General features: G+C 40.8%; 1 protein-coding gene across 6 annotated transcripts in view; it reads right to left on the minus strand.

Moving 5' to 3' along the window:
* Positions 1 to 18,580, minus strand: part of CCDC148 (coiled-coil domain containing 148) — a gene marked incomplete at its 5' end in the record, with an annotated part of 102,149 nt that overhangs the window by 63,447 nt on the left and 20,122 nt on the right. For 5 of the 6 annotated variants that reach the window (XM_081929043.1, XM_081929042.1, XM_081929041.1 and 2 more), the window contains 2 exons: positions 5,793 to 5,914; positions 7,225 to 7,287. In XM_081929043.1, the coding sequence (XP_081785169.1) occupies positions 5,793 to 5,914; positions 7,225 to 7,287 (185 nt within the window). Of the gene's footprint in view, positions 1 to 5,792; positions 5,915 to 7,224; positions 7,288 to 7,960; positions 8,127 to 18,580 lie in introns of those variants that run through there. The other variant, XM_081929046.1, reaches the window with a different exon arrangement.

Below are 18,580 nucleotides of genomic sequence, written 5' to 3' on the forward strand. Positions count from 1 at the left end.
TTTTAACGTGCCTATAAATGGTATATGTCTTCCAACCAAACACTTAGAACAGTGTAACAAAACAAAACCCAGCTATATAAAGCAAGTAACCAATAACTAAGCAGTCGTGGGTTATACCAGCCTTCTCCAACCTTGTGCATTCCAAAGGTTTTGGACTACATCTCCCATCATCCCTGACGATTGGTCATGATGCCTGGGGCTGATGGGAGTTTTAAGGCCAACATCATCTTTGGGCACCAGGTTGAGGAAAGCTGGCTTAAATATTTCCAGCTTTTCTTTTGACTCAAATCAAAACTATAAATTGGGGTCCCATCTATAAATGTGCACTTTGACATTTACTGCATGGTAATGGTGTATGTGTGATTCTGCTGTTTAAACCAAAGCCACTGCTTATAATTATTATTATTATTTAGTTCTCTATTATTTTCCTCTCTTCCTTGGAAATTTATTTCATGATATTTTATTTTTAAATCAACTAATTACAGTTATATCCCACCTTTCCTCCAAGAAGCTTAAGATGGTACACATGCTTCTCCCTCTCTTAAAGATAGTCCTGGTCCAAGATCACCCAGCAGGCTTCAGGGCTGAGTATTGATTTGAACCCTGGTCTCAAAGGTCCTAGTTCAGCACACTAACCACTGTACCACACTCTGCAGAAACAGGACTTATCTTTCCTCCCCTGCATGCCTCCAAAATCCGAAGGATTGGGGTGCCCTCTGGAATGAATTCGGATGGAGGGACAAGAGGAAGAATGGGAATTCTGTCACATCCAGTGGTGCGATATTGGATCTTACCATGGTATTTCATTGTTCAAAGTTTTGTCCAGTGCCCAGAGAACAGTGATATTGAGTGGAATTGTATAAAGTTAATAATAAAATATATGAAACCTTTCCAGCAATATGTAAAGTTAAAGGACCCCTGACCATTAGGTCCAGTCGCTGACGACTCTGGGGTTGTGGCGCTCATCTCGCTTTATTGGTCAAGGGAGCTGGCGTACATGTGGCCAGCATGACTAAGCCGCTTCTGGCTAACCAGAGCAGCGCACGGAAATGCTGTTTACCTTCCCGCCGGAGCGGTACCTATTTATCTACTTGCACTTTGACGTGCTTTTGAACTGCTAGGTTGGCAGGAGCAGGGACTGAGCAATGGGAGCTCACACCGTCATGGGGATTCAAACCGCCAACCTGCAGGATCTGGAATCATAGGCAAAGCCAAGTCTAGAGGTTTTTTGCACTCCTTTTATCGCATACTGATGTAATTACTATTATTACCACATCCAATCCAGAAGAAGTTGACGGTAAGAAGTAACCTTAGTGACACCAGCTCTTGGGAATGGGAGAAAGCAAAACATTATCCAAAACATTAAGTGCACACACACTTGAACATATTATGACAGCAGCTTTCCACTTGGAAACATCATGTGGAAGTGTGTTACTCGGGAAAGATGTGGTAATGCATTTGGCATTCAGACCTGTCTATGGGGTGGGAAGCACCATGTAGAGATTGTGCAAAGCTCCCCAAACCATTGCCTTCTACCCAGGAACTTCTTGCAGTGCTGATTTGGCAATTCAGCTATAAAGCAGAAACACAACTCCTCTGCTGGGATCTTTGTGTCCATGCTTAAAAGTACGTTCTGATTTGCCACAAGGATTCTCAGTGTGCTGACGCTGCTGATCTTTCATGCAGACTGTAATGTCTCTGTCTGTAGAGCCGGCAGGGAGGGGATCAGTGACAACTTGCAAGGGAAACAGCGTGAACTGGCATGAGTACTAGAGCTAATTGCAGCAGCCATTGGGAGATGCTTATGGGGACAGTGAAAACACATCCAATCCTGGCAGGATATATGCTCTCTACAGCTTAAGCAACAAACAGAGCATCTGCAGAAATGACACATTCCAGTTCCAACAAAAGTACAGTGTGATGTCATTATTTTCCCCATGGGGGGAAATGCTTAGAGCTCTCCATTATCACTGTGACTCGACTACTGCTCTCTTCTCTTTTCTATTGCTCTCTCTCTCCTTTCTATACTTCCAGTGTTGCTTTAAAAATGACACACTCCTTAAAAAACAACCAGGCACATTCCTTTTCTACAGCACATGATCCTAGGACTAGCATTCTGTCCTCACACTGGCTGACTAGATGCCTATGGGAAATTTACAAGCAGGATTTGAGCGCAATAGTTCTCTCTCATTCGTGATTCATGGCAACTCGTACTCAGAGGTAAATAATCTTGAGACACAGTCACATGACTAGCAAATGCCAAGAACTATGAATGGAAACAGGAAAATACTATCTAATTTGAAGTGTGTCCCTCACCATAGCTCATTCTCTCATCCCCTTGGCTAATGCAGAAAAAAAAAGGAAAAGCCTAGAAATATGGGGATATTCCTAAAAAGCCATCCTAAAGAAACATATATCTGGACACAAATGTTGCTTCCAGCTCCTTCTCTTTTCTTGCTTGTATGAATCAAAAACAATATGTACTTTGCCCCTACAAGCACAAAACTAACAGAACCAGCAAATTAAAGTTTCCAGGAATAATGGCTTTAGCACTTACAAAAAAACGAACAGCACTGATGGGGTCAGCGCCATGAAGCACAGTTGCCCATGATGTGCCAGAGACGTTTTGGGAGAGACACCATGTGTTTGTTTACTTATTTCAAAAAGCTTTTGATAAAGCCCCTCACCAAAAACTCCAGAGTAAGCTTAGCAGCCATATAATAAGAGGACAGTTACTGATTAAAGAACAAAAAGCAGAGAATGGGAATAAATTGTCAGTTCTCACAATGGAAGGATGGAAAGCCTCTGCTTTTTAACTTGTTCATACATTATCTGGAGTTGGGGCAAGAAGTGAGGTAGCCATGTTTGCTGGTGCTAGGGTAGCAAGAACAAAAAAAATTGTGAGGATCTCCAAATGGATCTCTCCATACTGAGTGAATGGGTATTATACTCAATCGAAACAAGTGAAAAGTGATTCAGATTGGGGCAAAAAATCCTAACTTCATATACACACTTCTGTGGTCTAAAGTGGCAGTGACTGACCAAGGAAGAGATTTTGGAATCAAGGCAGATCATCCAATGAAAATGTCAGCCAGTGTGCAGCAGCTGTGAAAATGGCGCATTCCATAGTAGGGATCAGTAGGAAAGGGATTGAAAATAAAACTGCCAATAGCATAATACTGTTATACAAACATATTGTGCATTTGGAATACTGTTTACAGTTCTGGCTGCCACACTTCAGAAAGGCTTCTGCAGATCTAGAAAAAGTTAAGAAATCAGAATGGTTCTGAGGCAGAAACAAATCAGCAACTGGGGCTTCATTTACACAAACAGTCAGCAGGTGTAAAATATTATGCATCGTGTGCAGAAAATGGACAGAGAAAGTTTTTCTCCCTCTCATAATATGAGAACCAGGGGACAACTAATGAAGCTGAATGGTGTGAAATTCAGAACAGGCAAAACAGTACTTTTTCACAAAGCACATGGAATCCCCCCCTTAGTTTTCTTTGTAACCACCAATTTGATTAGACAAAGTCACAGAAGAGAATGCTATCGATAGCTACTAGCTATCAACAGTGTTCGAAACTCCCATTGTTCCCTGTTTAGGGAAGCTTTTAATGTTTAATAGACTATTGTATTTTAATATTTTGTTGGAAGCCGCCCAGAGTGGCTGGGGAAACCCAGCCAGAGGGGCGGGGTATGTATGTATGTATGTATGTATGTATGTATGTATGTATGAATAAATAAATAAATAAATAAATAAATAAATAAATAGTATATAGGTGCAGCTTGCGACAACGAATTTCATTAGTGCGAGCAGTTTCTGAGGTCTGGGTGCAGTACTGTGCCTAAGATTTCAGATTAAAACTGCAGAGTGAAAGGAAAGGAGGACCTTTTTCTGCCTCCCCACTTCCAGCTACTCTCTGAAGACTGGAGAAGAGACCCTCTTAAGAATATTAGTGGGGTGGGCAGGAGAAGGACTAGACAATGTGAAAAATGAACATAATGTTTTAGCTGCAGTTCATTCATTTTCAGCTTTGTATTCTTGTTATCTAAAAAAAGCATCTAGACATTCCATTGTTGCGCCCATAACCTAGGTTTAAGGTGCAATTTAGCTCCTAGCTTTTATATCTCAGTTTCTAACACTGGCTATGAAACCTATGTACTGCCTTCAGTATCAGAGTAAGATTGACTCTATATACTGCTTGCTGAGGAACACAAGTGGGGAGAGGGCTGTTGCACTCAGGTCCTGTTGCAGTCTTCCCATAAGTAGCTGGTTGGCCAGTCTGAGAACAGGATGCTGGACTAGGTGGGCCTCTTCATATGTTCATCTTTCTATCAATTATTTTTACTCTACAACTCCAAAAGTATTTTTCTGCTCTAACAGCTAACACAGCACCCTCTTAGCAAGCGTGAAGAACCACCTAACTGTAACCCACACGACATTTTAAAAACCACTGGCATACTCTTAAAAAAAGAAATAGCCAGAATTTTGCTGCAGCATATGAAGTCCCTGGGCCAGCCAAGCAGATCCAGTCTGCAAATTCCCTCTCTCCTAAGCCATTTCCAGTACCTACACAGACGTTTGAATGGTATTCCTGTGTCGTATTGGGCCCACCAAAGTTGTTGCTATGATGGGATGATCCTAACATTGGAGGTGTGAGAGTATTTGCTGTGCTTGTAAGACTGTCAGACTTACACTGGCAACCTTGAACCACATTTTTATGTGCCCAGATACCCGAGTACTAGAATTGTGACTCACTATTGGGGTAGGTAATGGAAAACCTGCGAGGGATGGAGAATGGAGCAGTGTACCCTGCAAAAGTTCATGGCCAGCTGACAGAAATCCTGAAAAGAAGCACTTCACACTGCAACAATTGGTTGCAGGTCCCACCTGTATGGAAAATACTACAAAATAAAATCAGCTAACAGAGAAATTCTGTACATGTTGACTCAGAAGCAAGTCATTTTGAGTTCAACAGAGCTTCCTCTCAAGTTAAGTGTATATAAGATTGTCATCTAAATCTAATGTTTGTGTTCAAAGCAGCTCACAAGAACACTGTTCATTTTACCTTCGGCTACATGTTCTATCTATAAAAATGATGGTTAATAATTTTACAGTTATGCACACCCTAGCCATTACGTTCTGCTGTTACTATAGTTTAATACAAGGCAGGAAACATAAGACATAAGGACGGGAATGTATCTGGTCTGTCAAGGCCTTTCCACCTGCACAAACCTTGTGGGCTACCACCACATATTAATCGGTTTTGTAAAAACAGTCGAAAAACAGTTTTGCAATTTGCTACTTTCCTGCTCATCCAGGGAGAGTAGCAACTGTTCCCGGGTGAGCTGCTGGATGACAAAATACCCCTCACATTATTATAGAGCCTTAGATCTAGCCCCCATAGCATTGGGCTTAGCAGCTCTTTGCTAGTATTAAGAGACAGAAACCCTTTCTTCACAGAAGACAACAATGACTAAATCCATACTATTGGAGCTTCAGGTTTAGCACTGAGCCAAACCACAAACACAATGTGTGGCTGCTCAAATCATGCCCACCTCACTCCTGTAAACAAGCCATGAGAAGTAAACTTGGCCCCTTCGCAGTTAGTCATTTAACAGTTAATTCTGTTACTAGCCATCATAACTCACTTTATATATTTTTTCAGTACCTTTACTTATGGACAGCAGAATCTCCTTGTGCGTACATCAACCACCAGCTCCTATGACACTTTCCCCCTCAACATCTAAAGTTGCATTCTACATCCATCAGAAATCACAACACTTACCTTTAATAGAATGTTAGCAGATTCCAATTTCTTGGCTTCAGTCATTGCAAGTAGTTGCTCGTAGTCAACAGGTTTATACTTGGAACTCTTAAGGCCATTTTTCATACGAACCACCAAGCTTTCTAGTTGAAGTATGAAACAATTCAAACATGAATAAAGTCTCCAGCCAGTATGTGTTTTGAAACACAATGAGAACAAAAGAACTTTCTCTTTTAAAAACAAAGTTACTCCACTGCAATTATAACAAAACATGAATAGGAAAGACAACACATGATGCTTTCTGGGTTTTTTCCTGAAAAATACAAATAAGTATTTCATGCAAGCCACTGTCTCAGCGACCCAACACTTGAACTTCCAGGCCTGTGAAGCTAGAGAAATATCAATAGTCACCTAAGCAATGAACTGTTACATATTATAGTGCCCATCAGTTCAAGCTTGCAGGCTCAGTATGGACCTCTGCTTGCAAGAAGGAAAAATGTAACCGCCATTTGGGTCACTGAGACAGTGGCTTGCATGACACTTGACTATCTGCTAATTAGAATGTAAATAATATAGGCAGCTGCCTTATGCTGAATCAGATCATTGATCCATCTAGCTCACTACTGTCTACACTGACTAGTAGGGACGCGGGTGGCGCTGTATTCTAAACCACTGAGCCTCTTGGGCTTGCCGATTGGAAGGTCGACAGTTCAAATCCCCGCAACGGAGTGAGCTCCCGTTGCTCTGTCCCAGCTCCCGCCAACCTAGCAGTTCGAAAGCAGGCCAGTGATAGTAGATAAATAAGTACTGCTCTGGCAGGAAGGTAAACAGTGTTTCCGTGCGTTCTGGCTTCCGTCATGGTGTTCGGTTGAGCCAGAAGCTGTTTAGTCATGCTGGCCACAAGACACGAAAACTGTCTGTGGACAAACATCGTCTGCCTCAGCCTGAAAGCGAGATGAACAAAGCACCCCATAGTCGCCTTTGCCTGGACTTAACCGTCCAGGGTTCCTTTACCTTTACCATTACACTGACTAGCAATGACTTTTCTAGATTTCAGGTATGGTTCTCTCCCAACCCTACTTGTAGATGCTGGGGATAGAACCTGGGACCTTCTGCATGCAAACTATGGTCCTTCCCCTGCTAAATGTTGCAAGAGCAGGACTCCTGCCAAACCCCATGATGCCTCTGTCCATCGCAGAGAGAGGCTGACTGCTGCCACTGTGGGAAGCAAATACCCACCCACAAAAGTAGAAACAACTTCATCAAGCAATGTCAGCTAAGTTTCCTAGAAGCCAGAGCATAGAATTATTGGATAAATCTCATAAACCATGGACTCCACATAAACTCTATGTAATAATCTCTGTGTTACTAATACAGCTGGCTAATACTGAGCAAGGCAAGCTGTAACACAAACAATGGAAATGGAACATTGAAATGGATTTTAAAAGTCTACCTATATCGCTACTCCTGGGAGATGTAGTAAATCCTCGAAGGTCCCTTCCACTCATCTTAACACCTGTTGAACAAAAAAGCAAATTATTTATAAGACTGGGACAATACTTTAGAAAGAGAGAGTCACATTCATGTGTTTTTTGTATAGGGGCTTCTTTGTCTAGTGTGTACCCTGTTCATAGAATTTCACATTGCTCATCATATGAAACGGATTCTAAGGACAAGTATTACAGCAGCCATGCATATTTTACTGTGATTTTTTTTTTAAGGATAAAGCTTATAAAAGTGCAATCAAAGGTAATATTATACTTGCATAATTAAAAACTGTTTGTTTTAAAATGACTTTGTTTGATTCTACTAATATTTCCTGGGCCACAACTCCCACTGAATCCAGAAAGCCTTACTCCCAAGTACATGTGCATACATACATTCACAACCCTAGTAACCATGTGGGAATCAAATACTGTGAAGCACAGTAATTTGCACTGACATTACAATCCAATGCTAAATAAAAGCTATAAAGCTACTTGCACTTGCAAGGAAGCAAGAATGTAAACAAAAGTTTCTCATATCCCATGCTATTAAGCTTATACCACCAACCAGAGACTACTTTCTGTTTGTGGATTTATGAATCTGGGTTTTCTTCAGCTGGATGTGTAGGTGAAACAATGGGTGAAATAATGGTCTGGATGTGGGCTACTAAACTGATCCTTAATCCAGACCAGACAGATACACACCTGGTCAGGAGAGATATTGATTTAACTGAGATTCAGCTGGTTTTGGATGAGGGAGCACTCCTCTTGAAAATCAGTTTGGGAGTGATCCTGAATCTGGCTTTGCCTCTGGATGTCCAGAGAGTAGCTGTGGCCAAGGGAGTCTATGCAGCTTAGGCTGGTCGTGTACCAGCTATTCCCATTCCTGAGAAGATAGATCTAGACAGAGTAACACATGCATTCACTACGTCTAGATTGCATTACTACACCCTGCCTTTGAAGAGTCTTCAGAACCTTCAGTTTGTACAAAATGCAGCATCAATGATGCTAGTAGGCATTTGACCATGGGAACATATTGGTCCTCTTCTGTCACAATTTGTTTGCGGATACAATTCTAAGTACTGAAGATTAACCTGTGAAGCCCTATAGGAATTGCATCAGGGCTACCTGGAGACAGTCTTCCTGTCTACCAGCCTATTCACTCCCTGAGTTTTACCAGAGAACCCCATCACTAAGTCCTGCCCAGGGCTTAGGCACAATTGGCTGGAAGAAGAGAGAGGGCACCCTCAGATTGTAGAATACCTTATCCCTTGGGCCCCCTTTCTTACTCCCTCTCAACCTATTACGGTAGTTTAAAATTCCAGGATATGGCAAGCATGTAGAAGAGTCAGGCAGACCTTTGTTTTATGTGCCAAGTCCATTTCCATTTTTAAGATCTTTTGTTTTTAATTGTTGTAGCTACGCAAACATAATGGAATGGTGGGGTGTATATTTCCTAAAATAAACCATGCATTCACTTGTCTATGATAAACTGAAATCAGAGGGGCTTACTGCACTATAGGACCGTACTATAAATGCCATACGTTTTGGAATTGAAACTTGAATCAATGTATTTAAAGAGTATGGTCACAATAAACCCCAAACATGTTTTATCTAAATTGCTGGCTTTTGTACATAATATTCTATAATAACTACCTCTGACCACACCTACCTTTAAAAAAAAATAATCTCAAGCAGATAGTGCCAATGTAAAACAAAGAGAAAGTGACAACTCTCCCACTTGCTACAAGTAAAACCCTTATTTGCTAACTGCAAGCCTGCCAACTCTCCTAAAAGGAACAAGATCATATCTCATCTGCATTTGCTAATATATTTAAATAAGCTTTATAGCAAATTCCTCATTGCCAAGGATAGAGACCGAACTAAAATTAATTAGCTGGATTTAGAAAAAAAATATCTTTGGTTAGGCTGGTTTAAAGCTGTCCAGATGGCAAACGGGAGCCATTATAATTCTGCAAGTTTAAAGGTTGAGCCAATGAAACAGATGTTCTGTGCTGCTCTATAGTAGGTCATCCTTTATATGCTAATAAGAATATTCAAATATAAAATCTGTGCAATAATTAAATCTCAACTCTACTCAAAACCAACTTTAAATCCCATTTGGATGGGAAAGAGCACAAAGCGACCTCAGAATTCCTTAGAAAGATTAGATGTGAAACGTGTCACACACTCGCGTCTTTCTGCTGCTTTGCTAGTTGGCAAGCTCCTCACCCACAATGCAACAATGGATGGCTAGCTGTTGACTTGGGTAGATACATTATCCAGTCCTTAGTTGGCGGCAGAAAGAGGAAATTCCAACAGGAAACCTTAAAGGAGTGCTCCCTCACAGGAGTGTTGATCATATTCAGAGTAATTTAAAAAATACCTTGATTCTCACTAAGCATTGCACAAGTATTTTGTATAAAGAATGTGGGTTTTGCTTTCACATAGAGCTGTGTCAGAGTAACCTCTATGTTTACAGCAGCATGAGTAGCTGAGTGACAGGCCTGTGATTCAACAATTCAGACAGCAAGAAAAGCAGTTCACATTCTTATTAAGTCATGTGACAAAACCAATGGGACAGTATGTAATGAAGTTGTTCCGTTTGCAAAAGGACTTCTGGCTGGTGGCTGCGCAACAGAACTTTCCCTCCTTTGCCTCTCCCAGCACACTCCCTGAAGATGTCCTAGGGATTTTGCCAAGTCTCCAGAGCAGATTTGGGGATGGCATGGGGAAGCGCAGGAAGAGGAAAAGTAGGGGGAAGGTCTATGAGCACAAGGACTTCTGTTTGTGCAATGGAACTACTCTGACAAATAATTTCAATGGTTTTTAAAATTAGAGTCCCTATCAGCAGGGCTTTTTTTCAGCCAGAACTCACCAGAACTCAATTCTGGCACCTCTCAGAGTGGCACCATTACCATAAGAGAACAAGGGAGGTGTTCATGGTGAGCACCTCTTTTTCTAGATAAATAGCACTGCCTATTAGGAATAAGTTATCATTATATCAGAGCATCAAGCCAGAACTACATGATATGGTGGATTCATGGATGCTACTAGAAACATTAGCCCCTGTCTACTTCTCTTCCCTTGTAACATCTAATACTGCATAACACATGACATGACAGCACCACTGAGAGTTCACCCACGAAAACCTGCAACCACTGAGAAAGTTGAAAGAGAAACAAGCAGCGTAATGTAACCATGTTGTGCATTTCGGACAGGACAGAGGAAGTAGTACTACAGGAGGTTGTTTCTGGCAGAAGCCAACATAAAAGGAAAATATTGTATGACTAAAACATGGTCTCTCACTATGAGCTGCAATCATGACACGGTGCTGTAAGATAAATAATGCTGTTTAAGAGGACCATCACTGAAATGCAGCTGGCCAATTTAATCTGGAATTTTGTAAACATGCGCTTGTGATTCTCTCTGTAGTATATGCCTGTATAATTCTGGCTGGATTAAAGAATAAATATGCAATACAGTGAAACCTCGGTTTTCGAACATAAGCTGTTTCGGAAGACCATTTGACTTCCGCAACGTTCGAAAACCGAGGCGCAACGGGCGGCCTGCAAATTTACAGAGAAAATTGAGAAAAATACGGTGGTACCACAGCAGAAGCCATTTGACTTCCGAGGTGCATTCTAAAATGGAAGCATTTACTTCTGGGTTTTTGGCGTTTGAGTTCCAAAACGTTCAACGGAGACATTCAAAAACCGAGGTACCACTGTACAGTGGTACCTCAGGTTACATACACTTCAGGTTACATACGCTTCAGGTTACAGACTCCGCTAACCCAGAAATAGTGCTTCAGGTTAAGAACTTTGCTTCAGGATGAGAACAGAAATCGTGCTCTGGCGGCGCAGCGGCAGCAGGAGGCCCCATTAGCTAAAGTGGTGCTTCAGGTTAAGAACAGTTTCAGGTTAAGTACGGACCTCCGGAACGAATTAAGTACTTAACCTGAGGTACCACTGTATAGGAAATAGAATACTACAAGTGGGACTTGTAACATAAAGGGACAGTGTGGTGTGGTCCTGCTTATGATTCCAACTGCCAAGCCATGCCTTCTATCAGGATATTTCCTTTTAGTTTCTTCAACCCAGTTTTGCCATGTATTTCCCTGTTCCTTCTATAAGAGACACTCAACATTCTGGGGCCAAGGAGCATACTTAGCTTGCACTTATCTATTTTTAGATTTTTGCCCTCATAGAACTCTTCGATTATATCTACTTCTGAAAACCCTGGGTTTCCCCCAAGCATGCTGACACCTCCCTTTTGCTTCTCATTGGTCCCATTTTGGTTACATAGCCATCAAAACTCAGCATCTCTGTTTCCACTTACTGCACAAGGTCTGTCAACCTAGCACCCACTTCCTATGTACACCTAGTGTCCCCAGACTCTGAGCTTTACTTTAAAAAAAAAGTCTCTAACTCTTTAAAGGTAAAAAAGGTAAAGGACCCCTGGATGGTTAAGTCTAGTCAAAGGTGACTATGGGGTGTGGTGTTGATCTCGCTTTCAGGCCAAGGGAGCCAGTGTTTGTCAACAAACAGCTTTCTGGGTCATGTGGCCAGCATGACTAAAACGCTTTGGGTGCAACACAAAGCCAAAGCGCATGGAAACACCATTTACCTTCCCCGCCGCAGCGGTACCCATTTATCTACTTGAACTGGCGTGCTTTCAAACTGTGAGGTTGGCAGGAGCAGGGATCGAGCAACGGGAGCTCACCCCGTTGCAGGGATTCGAACCACTGACCTTCTGATTGGCAAGCCCAAGAGGCTCAGTAGTTTAGACCACACCGCAACCCGTGTCCCGCATTACTCTATAAAGTTATTCTATGATTCTATGAAGCAAAATGTGCAGATACTTTTCTAAGTAATTTATGTGAAATAAGCCAGTATGGTTGCTCCTTCCTGTCTGTGTTTTTAGCCAAAATCTTAAGTGAGAGCTAAGACTGATGAGAGAGTTGTCTGGACATGAGGCAATGGGTCTCCCTCCCCTTTAATGCATTTTTCCTGCTTCTGTCTTATTTTCTAGACAAAAATTAAACAGGTTAAGGCTTTTCTCGCATTGTTATGGGGAAAGCTTCACCATGACTGCCCTCTCTCTCATTTTGCTGTATGCCACACTCCCCCAATGGCAGCCATTTTGTGTCATGTCACACTCCCAGCACTCCCTCAACATTCAAAAGGGCCCTCTGGCATATGTGATCTCTAGAGAGAGAAAAGATTAATTGTTGGATTTTAATTAGTGCTATCATAATACATTTTGTATTTCAATGATCAGAGAAAACAATTTTGTTTGAAACTTTGGCTGCTGGCTTTGAATTTAGTTATTTCAACTCATGTGTGTACGTGCAGCTTTAAACACCGTATGCACACATATTGGAACCCAGATTGGAACAGAGTTCCCAGACGTATGTACATCTGGCTATGCCAATCCTCATTTTACTTATTTGCTGGAGGAAACAGCAGAACAGAACTGGAGTGCATGCAGCAGATATGTTTGTTACAATAAATGTGGAACTGAGCAAATACTTTCAGGAATTCACCTAAAACATTTTCCTTCCACAAAACAGTTCTTGGTACTGGCAGTGAATGGGTTTCCCCCATAAACTTGTGACAGTAATAACATCTATATGAATTTTAGTTTTTCCAATTAAGCAACTTTGAGTGGTTGATGGCAAAGCCAACCAAATACAACAATAATTCACACAGTCTCTCAATATATAACATATAAACCCATTTTTAATAATAAGCCTCCTCACCCTCCACTATAACACGTATAATCTTAATTGTAATTACAGTCATATAAGCATGGGATCATGTTTATAAATGACTTCTGTGCTTTGGGAAATGTCACCTTTTATTTTGTAATTTATCTCAAAGCTTGAAGAGACCTTTCCACACATAATGCTTAACTGAGATGTTTAGAACATAAAGAATCTCCCTAATTTCTTATGAAAGAAACAGAGTTGCAGCACGTTTTACTTCTTTAGGTATTTTAAACCCATTGTAAAGAGTTAATTTATACCCAGTTCACCAACAGGACTGAATTCTCTGTTTTAGTCTCAACATGTTTGGTAATAGCTTTAAAGTACCCTTTGGCCCAGCATTAACATACTCTGTTCTTAAACTGTACTTATCTCTCTTCTTTGCAAGATATACTTGAAAGACCATTTTGCTCATAGTCCTAGTAATTTCTCCATTTATGGTACCAAATGTATTTTGCAATTTAATCCTTAAGCAATTCCTTGTAAACCCCACACTGGCCGCAACTTCATTGCAAAGAGTACTTCAGAGGAATTAACTTTTGGTCTGATACCATCTTAAGTAATGATGATTTCATTTAGAATTCACTAGCCTTAGCAAAGAGGCTATAATCATTATCACCAGAGTTCCAGCCTACAGAAAACTCAAAACTGAATGAAATTTCATACTTAGCTTCTTTGGTTAGGTTAATCAGTATTAGAATTATTGGCTCTGGTTTTGTATTTTTAATAGACTACTGAAAATCTCACTGCTATACAAAAATGGTAGAAATAAAGTCCTGATAACAAAAATCTGATCCATTGTTATTATGATATAAATTTGTACAAAAACTTGTTACTAATGCAATGAAAAAGTGCAATACAATCTCTTCTGGAATGCTAACAAGTTCTTACCTACCAAATGTATTTGTTAGGCTACCTTTACACATTAAATCTATCGGTATATTCTCATATCACTTTAGTTAGGTACCTCATAATACGCTACCCTGTTCATCTGCAATCAAGAGTGGTAAAAATATGGATTTTCCTTGTATGCTTAGCATGATTTAGAGGTGACTGTAGTGCCTAGGAGAAGCTTTCAGATTCAAATCTAGTGCTGAAGGAGTTCTGAGCCAAATCCCTCTGACTCAAACAGTTGTCATGGGGCAAATAGAGGTTAAATGAGCCCTTCTCCAATGCCTAGTCCCTTCTCCCTTATAGACACTTAATTTTCATTATTAATATTATTATTATTATTATTATTATTATTATTAAAAATGCAGTTAAATGGCTACATTTTACATTAAGTAAAAATGAATTAATAGTGGGGAAAACTTAAAAATGCATTATACTATAGCAGGATAACGTGGTTGCAAAATGTGTTACATCAGTCAAAACTACATATAAAAATGTGTTTATTAGTACAAATTTACCCCAAAATGCATAATAATTTTCTTGAGAATTTTTTAAAAAGAAAAATCTTTTTTTTGTAGGAATGTGGAATTCAAGGCTGGAAAAATGAGATGACGAGAGAACTGAAATCGGCAGATTCTTCCATCCCTAGAGTAGGCTCAGGATGCTGGGTAAAGGTAAAGGGGCCCCTGACCATTAGGTCCAGTCATGGACGACTTGGGTTGCGGCGCTCAACTCGCTTTACTGGCCGAGGGAGCCGGCGTACAGCTTTTGGGTCATGTGGCCAGCATGACTAAGCCACTTCTGGTGAACCAGAGCAGCGCATGGAAACACTGTTTACTTTCCTGCCGGAGCAGTACCTATGTATCTACTTGCACTTTGATGTGCTTTTGAACTGCTAGGTTGGCAGAAGCCGGAGCAGTACCTATGTATCTACTTGCACTTTGATGTGCTTTTGAACTGCTAGGTTGGCAGAAGCAGAGACCGAGCAACGGGGGGTCGCGGGGATTTGAACCACCAATCTTTTGATCAGCAAGCCCTAGGCTCTGTGGTTTAACCCATAGCGCCACTGGGAGTACCACACAAATACTTGAACTGCTGGTGCAGTAGTTTATTAGGCATGAACATGGGGTTTAAAAACAAAAAAAAACAGTTTTAAAAAGGAACCTGTCCTATGAATAAGGCGCCCAGTTTCCTCACATTCTGTTGTCTTAAAAGCAACCGAGTTCATGCAATCCAGTCAGAACTGTGCAATTAAGCACTTGCAGGTCAGAAAAGAAGCTAAATTTAAAAGACACCAACAATCCACATACGCTTATATGTATAATATATGCATAGCGATGGCATTGTTGTAATTATTACTTTTCCCCTCAGAAATGACAGCCATAAAAGAGCAGGGCAGGACACTGTGCTGCACATTGTCACTCTTGCATAAATTACAGCAACCTCATAAGCATGGTGGGATATTAGACTGACATACTGTACTACACATGAGTAACTTCGCATGCGTGACCAAGTCCAATTAGCTAAAGGAAGATCGCCTCTGTTGAAAAAGACAAGCTGAGCAGTGAGTGGGCTACTTCATAGCTTTTTTTGCCTTTTTTTGCTGCAGTCTCTAAGCAATAAAACCCAACATTTAAAGAGTAAATAAGACTCATTCAAAGCTTTCTCCAGCTACATCTAACAGACAAAAAAGAAGCAAGACCACTTATACAGTGCCCTGGATCAGGAATGAAGTAGGCATAAACGTAACACTTCAGTTAGAGCATATGGCCAATGTTGCTATAAAGTTAAAAAGTAGCTGCAGATGTTGGCCTCCCCGAGGATACTCAAAAACAGGCGAGGTAGGTGGAGGGAAGTGAGGGCAGGAAATGTGACTGTAAATGTGTAGGGATCCCATGCATTGCTCTCAGCTGTGTTGCTGTTCTCTTTATGCTTAAAAACAAGAGGTTTATCTCATAAGAAAGCTGCGACCTTAATAAGGACCTTGGGAGTGAGTCGAGTCTTTCCATCAGCTGAGTTTGCAGTAATAGGCACTGGAAACGACACAGAATAAAGTATAAAGCCGGTTTTACTTCCCATTCAGAGATTAAAACCTCCCAATAAAGAGACAGGGTTTTACGCAGGTGAAAGGATGGGGGCAAAAAAGGAGGATGCAGGGGAAGGAAGGGGAGATTCCTATTTATTGTTTTATTGTGGAATCACCATCGCTGCAACAGAAACAGCTGGCACTTTCCTTTCTAAGGAAAAGTAGCAGAACTTAAAGCATGCTTTTTAAAAAGGGTGCTCAATGCGCTTTTTAGCTTGACCCACAGTAGACTGGCAATTGTGCGAGAAATAATTCTCCCCCTTTGCTATCTCAACAAAAGTTTCCATGCAGGTGTGGGTAGGTGTGCATGCATACACACACACACACACACAATATTTAGATCCAGTATAAACTGTAATATTGACCTAACCAGAGAAACCCCTGGAAGCTCCAGAGAAAAAGCCTAGTACATAGTCAGCAAAGCGTAGCATGTAGCCCTTACTGAACTATACCACTTCAGATTCACAGCCAAACACTTCACTTCTGTTTTAATATGATGGGTTTCGTTGTTATATGTGGATTGCTCTAGTGCTATCCTAAGACATTCTGAGAACGGAAACACTGAAAAGGTGGGATGCAAATTCATAAATAAAGAGCACAATATTCTGCACATATTGTATGTGGGAGAAGGTTTCAAGCTAGGGAGGGGTTTTTTTAAAAAAAAAGTATATGTAGTGGGACCTTGGTTTAAGAACAGCTTAGTTTATGAACAACTTGGATTAAGAATGCTGCGAATCCGGAAGTAGGTGTTTTGGTTTGTGAACTTTGCCTTGGAATAAGAACATGTTTCGCTTCCTGTTGAGTGTGTTCCATTTGTAAATTGAGTCCCCCACTGCTATGGGAAAGCACGCCTTGGTTTAAGAACACTTTGGTTTAAGAACGGACTTCCAGAACGGATTAAGTTCATAAACCAAGGTACCACTGTATACACAACTCTGCCCCCTCACCTGATGTGTGGAGTGTTACAGCCCAGCAAGATTTGTATTATGTGACCCTGCTGGCTGTTTAGTCGTGCTATTTTCTGAATCACGATTTGCTTACCATTTGCCACTATCATACAATTATGGGGGGCAGTGCGGTCTAGCAGTATGATCATAAGCAATTCTCTTAGTGAGTGATGAATAGATCTGCATATTGCAAATGCATCTCTACTTCAGAATGTCAAAACACTTTTAATATACTTTCATTCACTTAATCCCAGGCTTCCTTTTTACAAGTTCCAGGGAGAATAGACATTTTAGCTCGCTGGAAGAAAGAAAAAAAGTATAAGCATGTCTCATGGCACTTTAAAGGCTAATATAGTGTGCCATCAGCTTTCATGGGTCAGAGCTTATACTACAATATTGACACTCAATCCACATTTCAGGGCAGTGAAAAGTTTCAAGGGGCAGCACTTCCTGGGTGCGTAATATTTTTTTTTTTAAATTTACAAGCAGAGCATAGTAGAAACAAATATATACTCCTACAACAGATCACATACAGTATTCACTACCTCTCAATCAGAGTGCCAGAAACAGCTCCAATGTTTAACAGTATCCAACCTAGGGTGATTCACATCTCCAGACTCTGTCCCTCAATTTCATTCCCCCTAAAATCAAACTTGGCTATAAACTGTTTCTCTGTGTCCCCCACCCGCAACTCTGGTGGCCACCACATTCAAAAGGCTAGAAACAAAAAAAGAAACATTGAGGTTCTTTTGTCAAATCCCTAATCCCCACCAGACAATATTTTAGCAAAACCAAAGTGACAGACTCATTCATCATAATCAGAGATGGGCTGAGCTCAAAACAAGTTATCTGTTAGTCTTTAAAGAGCTGCAAAACACTTAGTTGTTTTTGCTTGTCAGAACAAACCTGAGGTGGAGGTAAAATGGTTGTAAATGCAGCTTAGCATGCCAATTGTCTTTGGCAATTTTGGGATTATTGTTTAAGATTAAGGTATACCTGCACCCCGGCCCTACCAGTTCCTTTGCCTACAGCAAAACTGGTGCTTTGTCACATCTTTTAGCTAAATGCAACATTAAAACTTCACTAAAGTATTAAAGCATTATATAATTCTCCAAAGAAGTGTTAACAAATAGTTTGTCCTTGATTAAGCTCCTAGTTTCAATAATTAGAAAGTGTAACATAACCAACGGTGAATGAAGCAAAATCAATCTGATTTCTATTTTCAGGTTGATACACATCTAAAAAAAGAATACTGTGATGGTGGTCAGAGTCCCAACTTGAAGGTTTTATTTCAAACTCAAGGGGAGGAAGCAACTTATAATAAAAATGTCACCCATTTAGGTAATGAGCCCCCCTGTAACCCAGCATAGTGAACTTCTGGTCCAAGGGACTCAGGCTTTTTAAAAGGCCCACCAGCCCCCAATTTACTAGCGCCATCAATGATGGTATCAGAGGAGCAGATCAGAGCATTCATGAAACAGCAAGAAGCACCCCAAGCTGCTTTGATGTTTCCTCAAGTGCTAGCAAAAGCCAAATACTTAGGAAGCATGACAGCAGACTTGAATGGTCCTTCCTGTTTCCTGACAACACCCATTTCCTGAGTTGAGAGGTTTAAACTTCTCTTTATCCAG

The sequence above is a fragment of the Podarcis melisellensis genome (assembly GCF_964234715.1).
Source record: "Podarcis melisellensis genome assembly, chromosome: 1".
Classification (NCBI taxonomy): Eukaryota; Metazoa; Chordata; class Lepidosauria; order Squamata; family Lacertidae; genus Podarcis; species Podarcis melisellensis.